Below are 7,135 nucleotides of genomic sequence, written 5' to 3' on the forward strand. Positions count from 1 at the left end.
CCTGTGGGGTGTGTTCTTCTTCCAAACGGCTCGGCTTGCCGATGCCCGTCCGGACCGAGAGGAACGGCGCGGCCTTGTGGCGGCGCTCTTTGCCGGCGAGCCAAGGCTCTGCTCCGGTGATTTTCTTTGCCCTGTCTAGGGTTCTTTGTGAGGGGAAATGCTTCTGTGATTTCTTTGCTATGTTTTATTTCTACCTGAAAAAAAATCTAACCCAAAACAGGCTCTGAAACCATTGATAGATCTCTGAAAATTGGTTAGGGTTAGAGATCCTCGGTGGTCCTACCTTCCTCCTGTGGCTCGAGGAGCTTCTGGTGCCGACCATGGTGAAGATGGCCGGTGATGGCAGAGAGTAGCGGTGGCGGTGCTTCCTGTCAGCATTGCACTAACCCTAGATCGGTAGGGGATGTAGGTGGGGTGTACGGCATCACAACGAACCTCGTGATCCGAGCCGCCGACCCCCACCTCTTTATATATAGTGCATGTGATAGGGGCCCGTCACCCATAGTGGGTTGAGCGCCCCCGATCAGGGCGCGAATCTAAGGGCCCGGTGGGCCATTGGGCCCACACGGTGGAGATCATCCTAACACTTCTACGTTCTTTTTAACGCTAGCAAGATTATAATAGCATCAATTTTAGTACCTAGTCCCAATGCAAAACCGGAAAGGGTCAACATTTTCGACAACAAAACCGAAACAATTTTTCTTCTTCTCCAACACGCATCCAAATGAGCGTCATCTTGTATTAGAGAGAAAAAGGTCAAGATGATGCCAGATACAAACAACAAAGGCCAAAGGGCCATAAACAGACAACGAAAGCCCTAGGGGCTACCTTTAACAAAGAAAACTCAAAGAAAGGAAATAAAAACAGACTACAGCGGATTCCTGATGGTGATGCATCAAATCACTCCATTATCAACACTATGGCTTAAGAGAAAATGGCGTGGTGCCATTAAATGTGACATTAGAAGTCAAGATATGCATCACTCATCAGTTTCAACTTCCAAAGACGAATATCATAAAGCCCTTCTTTCGAGTTAAGAACACACAGAACAATTTATACCATCTCTGAAGAATTTATCTGTATTCGTATGTCAGAGTGATCAAGCCAAACAACATCAAAATAGTGGCAATGAAACAAAAAAAAAACTGGGTCCAGAGTTGGCTCTGATCGTCAGACAGAGGTCTGCATTCTGCAAAGTAGCTATACAACAGTCTACTTGATGACCTCGAAAAATAGAAATTCAGGCTGGAGCTTGCAGTCCTTGAAACGTTCTAGCAAATGCTCCCAACTATCTTCTCTCTGCATGGAGGAAGTTCACACCAACAAATCAGCAAGTTAAGAATAAAATGGCTACAAGAAAGAACACAAGGCCTTGATCAACACCCAGGAGTCACGAGTAACTTACCTTAACAGTCTCGAAGCCATATATGACCCACTTGTCCTCGTCGCGAGCAAAGCAGAGGTAGCGGTCATCAGCATAGCAGATCTGCAAGAGTTTGGATTGCAAGCTAGCATAAGAAGGATGCTAAATTGCACTGCATTTGCAAGGAGTGACTATGCTTGCATATGTAAGCAGGCAAATTAAGTAACCAGAGCATTAAACCAACCTTGCAATAGGCATGTACTAATACTCAAAGCAACAGAAGAGTAAACAGAGACAGAGAGATAGGAAGTGTGCATATAAAAGGTTCTGCAACCACTCCATGTGATTTGATGAGGCCATTTCCTATTCGCTATAAAGGGAGGGAAAATAATGCAAAATATACTTGTGAGAGCAGCAGACTTTAAAAGGTCTAACCAGTTTACCTACATATGATACTTCTTCAACCGTTCAATCAATGGAGCGTTTATAAAAAGAACTCAGCGACGTAAGGATCACACAAGCTATTGATTCTTGCTGAAATTCTTCTGTCGAGTCTTCTAAATATCTTGATATAAGTGAAGTAGGCAGGAAAAAATATGCCACAGATAGGACCATTCGAAAACTTGCAAATATCTCTCCAACTCCAAGTACGAACCAACTCAGATATGATGTATCATAGTTTAAACCTTCTATCCACTTCTTTAGACATAGCAGCAAAATGCCTTGTCAATGTAAAATAGGCAATTTGAACCAGGTGACAACGCCGTTTAACCATGATCCGTTTTGTTCCACAAAAGTAAGAACCTTGCTTCAGTCTTAGAACAATACCAACTTGGCCTCCAGTAACAGTCAAGGAACAGTAAATAATTAGCAACACAACTTACAAAAGGTCATGAACGTCAACCAATACAAATAGCTCATTGCTTTTTCTCATTTCAGGATTACCTTAACATGAGAATTAAATGATAAAAGTATTTGTTCAGCTCCATTAACAATTCAATTTAGGAAAATAGAATAGTTTGCTGTGCACGTACCATGGAGGTGACAGCATACATAGCTGCAGAATGAGCACTTCTGCAAAAGAACTCAGTGTCAAGGGGAGACGTGATGCCAGCCAGAACTTCAGATAGTGCGTCCTGGCTTTCACTGCCACCCAGCCAGTTCAAAACTGCCAACATGATGAATATTTGTTGGTGTAAACTACTGCAAGCTATGATGTATGAATAAAATAAAAGCCAACTTATAATTTGAGACAAGTAGCGTTACCTACTGTAAAGAAGTGTGGTGTGTTTGAAAGAAAGAGATCAATATTCTGCAGACTTCCACAATGGTCGCATTTGTTGTCCTCGCGAAACTGTTCATCCAATAGAACCGGAAGCTCTGCAAAGGACTTGATCTGTACAAGGACAATTAAAACCTCTAGTCAATATTTCCTACTTTCTAGAATACTCTTGCGTCAATATCCACCTATACAATGTTGGCTAGGCAGAAAACTATTGCAGACAGCATACCTTTGCTGTTTGAGGTGAACTGGCATCAAGTTTATGGAAAAGTGTGGTATACAGGTATTCACCGGAAGACTTCCCACAGCTACAGCTGATTTGAGCATCGAATTTGATCCCAAAAAGATAATGTGTTGGGCATATGCAATCTCCGCACGTGATTCGGTTCACTACATGTCTCTCAGTCTCCTTGTTTTCTCTAAAACGCGAACAAGTTTCTGACATATGCAATTCAATGAGAATTGTGGCCACAATCTCAGAAGCAAAAGTTTTCCCAACCTGCGGAATTGATTCACCAGGAATTCAGGATTACTAATTGCGTGCATGATCATATAGGACAGACGCAGAATGCAGTTGTTTTTAGGTCAATACTTTACACACAACGTAAAAGAAACACAACAGCGATGCAAAACACAACAGAGCATACAATAACAACATACTCCCTCCCTAAAGAAATAATAGAGCGTTTAGATCACTACTTTAGTGATCTAAACGCTCTTATATTTCTTTACGGAGGGAGTACCTAAATTCGCCCATTCTAGTGCATATACTTGGTATCAATATTCAGCATGCATAAATATACAGTAAATAACAAGAAAAAACAATTAATTCTGGTATGAACTAGGACTGTTTCCCTCTGTGGAGTGTAAGATACCGCATCTATGTTTTGTTGAAAACAGTTGCAGACCTCCAAAATGACCACAAAGTAAGAAATGAACACATGCAAATAAAATAAATTGAAGGTAGCATCAGCACCGAACTGGATTACATCCTCTGCTTTCAACGTTGTAATCTAATTTCAATTAATTTTTGTTTAAACGGTCTTGCAAATATATGCAATGGTGATTAAGGTCTAACCTTTTCATAAAAAGTGCTGCAATCTACAACTCTGCAGAGAAGAGTCTTCATGTAAGTCAGTACAACATCGGTTAAGTGGTGGTCGTTTTTCTCCCAAGAAGAGAAGATTTCATAAAATTGCTGTGCAATGCAGGGATTTTCAACTGACGGGATCCATACAAGTGGCTCCATCAGAAGTTTGTCTCTGAAATGCCTCAGATTGCACAATGACTGCACACATACAAAGGAAATTATAGGCTGGTTTTTCAGATTGCCCAATGACAGGAAGACATACATAGGAAATTATAGGCTGGTTGTTAAAAGATCACATGACCAGATGCGAGTGTCTCTTACCTGTATGATTACACTCAAGATAGACAATTCTTTATCAGCATTGTTCTTGTTGGAAACAGTAAGGCTTTGTTGAGAACTGGAGGTGCTTGCCATTTCCTTGACAGATTGGCCAGAAGTTCCTGTATTATGAAATTGTAAGAAGTATTAGTGACATAACAGAGCATATTTTATATTGTAAAACTGAGAGCATGCAACAACATATTTGTTAATTCAAAAAGTATTTTCCAAGAGGTTAGACTGAATGGAAGTTTTCCTTTGGAACTGAGTGCAAAGTGGCCTATAGGAAAAGAGGACATCCTAAGGATTCAAATCCTACATACCAGATAACTTCTAATAGAATATTACACTGTAAAAAACCCTCTAATATAGTAGTACTCAAAATTCGTAAGGATGGAAATCCTAATAAACTACATAGAAATTCCTCTGAATCAAGGAGGCATAAAACAAGCAGGCTAGGGCAATGCCAGGTTTAGATCGTTGAGATATAACTAAATTATTTGTTACGACAGCAGAAGAACAAAAGGCTCCTGGAAAAGTCAATGTGACATGAGGTAATACAAATTCATTGGGCAGCAGGAATTTTACCGCATATAATATCAATATTGGCATCAGCAAATCCAAGACGCCTGGTACCAGGATAAAAAAAGGGCAACCTGGTGCATGTAGCTCCCGCTTGCGCAGGGTCCAGGGAAGGGTCCGACCACTTTGGGTCTATAGTACGCAGCCTTTCCCTACATTTCTGTAAGAGGCTGTTTCCAGGACTTGAACCCATGACCTCATGGTCACAAGGCAGCAGCTTTACGATGATTTAGATAAAAAGGAATCCGTTTCTTCAATTCTATCTGCAAAGATGGTTATCAGTTAGCACACAATATGGGCAGTTGAGCGAACATATGGGCATATATAACTATAAAAACTAATCACGGCAGATGTTAACAGACCCATTGGTATGATCTTGCAAGGGGAAGAATGATTTCACGATAGTCCACAACAGTAACTTGAAGAAACTTTAGCCACAATTTCTCTATTCGAGAACAGCACTCCTGAAACTGCAATCAACAAGCAAGCCAATCATTAGTCTGATAAACATCACTATCAGCAGAACAGTGAACTAAGGAAGAATGCTAAATTGAAACCATGCCATATGTATAAGTGCTAGACCTCAGTGCTAAGTGTATCTTTAGGCAACATCCTCAGCTTCTCCCTGATGCTCCCAAGGATCTCAGATCCTTCTCTGCATTTCCTTTGTCGCATTTCAGCGAAGGGCTCTGCCTGTATTCCAACAGATGGTGAAAGCAGCAAGGATTCAAACATATCCTGCACCCTTGGTAAAAGGAAGGTGTCAGACTGGCGGCTGAGAGTTATCCCAACCAACGAGTGATCATCCTGTGATGTATTCTCATAATATTCTGGATCTATAAGTGACTGCAGCTTCCCCCAGAGCTCATCTCGGTGCTTGCTGCACGTGTGTTGCCAGAGCGAACTAGTGTCCGAAACTTCTTGCCATCACAACGGGAATTGAGGCAAATCCAGAAACTCCATGACTCCTGATTCTTGAGAAAGCGCGTTGCATCAGATATGGTCTTTGCTGCCGACTTGTCGATTCCATCATAGTGCGCATGCAGCGTGTCAACCGTCACTGATACGACGCGTTGGCCCTGCGGTGCATTCTTCATAGAGGACCAGTATAGTGCAGCCACAACTATGATCTGCTTGAGCAAGACACGGAGCTGCTTCTTGACATAAGATACTCTGGCATCAGAATCTGCCCCAAGAGCAGCCATGGGAGGTATGTCATCCCACTTGGGGTCATACGGTGTCTCGATGCGAAGTGCCCGGCGGCACTCTCTCTCTGCAGCATCAAAGTTATCCAGGACGAACAAGAGCTTGGCGTGGAACAAGGCAACCATGAGCGAGTGGTCGAAGTTTTCTGCCGCTTGAGACACGGTGGTGAGCGCGCGGCGCAGAAGCTGCTTCTTGTCCATTGCCGGATCGAGGGCGCGGACTGGTGCCAAGTCGATGTACGCGCGGAGTAGCTGGGCGCGCGGCGAGTAGGGGTAGGTCTCGGCGAGAAGCTTTGCACGGTCTCGCGCTTCATCGGCGGCAGGCCCGCCGAGATTGCTGGCGTCCAGCAACTTGGCGGCCTCCAATGGCAGAATCCTGTGGTTGATTCTTTTCGCGAAGCGCTCCATGGCGATGCTGGCGCTCTTCACGGCGTCGCGCCTTCTCTCCTTCGAGCTCGAGTCCCCGCTCATGTCGTACACCACGTTGTACAGCGCCGGGTCGGCTTGGTCGTTGTTGGCGACCGTGTCGAGCATGCGGAGAAACTCCTTCTGCGCGTCCTCGAAGCGACGGCAGTCGGCGAGCGCGTCGGCGTGGTCGGCGTTGGTGACGACGCAGCCGGGGGCGAGCCGCGCAGCGGCGGAGAAGGCGTCGAGGGCGGCCTGGCGGTGGTACTTCTCCAGCGCGGACGCGTTCTCGTCGTCGTCTTCGTCGTCGCTGTGGGCGCCCCTGTCGTTCCGCGCCACGAGGAAGGCGTGGCGGTGGATCAAGCCGGCGAGGTTGAGAGCGACCGCGGAGCCCGGGTGCACGGCGGCGAGCACTACGGCGCGGGCCACCGCAGCCTCGTGCTGGCCGTCGTAGTGGAGGTTTAGAATCTCCCGGGCCTCGTTGCGGATGGAAGCGGCCTCCGCGGCCTCGTGGTTCGCCATCGCCGGGGCGCTCGGAGAAGTTGCCCGGCTGGCGTGGAAACCCGGGGAGATGCGCGCGAGCTGTTCGCCGAATTGCCGCAGAGCGCGAGCGGGAGCGGGAGGGGGAGCGTGGCGGTGGGCTTGAGGCCTAGGGTTTGGGTGGAGGAGGCGAGTTGCGGGCGGAAACGGGAGGGGAGGTGGAATGTGGGATTGACGAGGCGGCGGTTTTGAGTTGGTGAAGCGTGCACGGGGAGGAGGAGGAGGAGGAGGTATTTATATTCAGCGTCGGGAAGAAGACGGGTGGTGGACTTGACGACTCCTGGAAGACCAGATCATCAGGAACAGCAAGAGTGCCGGTGATCGAAGCGGGAGCCGCTGCAGTTTGCTAG

At 46.0% G+C, this 7,135-nt stretch overlaps 1 protein-coding gene across 1 annotated transcript; it reads right to left on the reverse strand.

The window, feature by feature from the left end:
• Nucleotides 1-1,028: 1,028 nt before the first annotated feature.
• On the reverse strand, nt 1,029-5,107 carry LOC123106686 (uncharacterized). The gene is made up of 9 exons (XM_044528779.1): nt 4,998-5,107; nt 4,642-4,898; nt 4,057-4,175; nt 3,724-3,933; nt 2,875-3,144; nt 2,630-2,759; nt 2,398-2,531; nt 1,406-1,486; nt 1,029-1,299 (listed from the first exon to the last, which is right to left on the reverse strand). Exons 2-9 carry the CDS (start codon nt 4,826-4,828, stop codon nt 1,213-1,215), a joined length of 1,218 nt encoding a protein of 405 aa, XP_044384714.1. The 5' UTR covers nt 4,829-4,898; nt 4,998-5,107; the 3' UTR covers nt 1,029-1,212.
• Nucleotides 5,108-7,135: the final 2,028 nt, after the last annotated feature.

Source organism: Triticum aestivum, chromosome 5A (genome assembly GCF_018294505.1).
Source record: "Triticum aestivum cultivar Chinese Spring chromosome 5A, IWGSC CS RefSeq v2.1, whole genome shotgun sequence".
NCBI lineage: Eukaryota > Viridiplantae > Streptophyta > Magnoliopsida > Poales > Poaceae > Triticum > Triticum aestivum.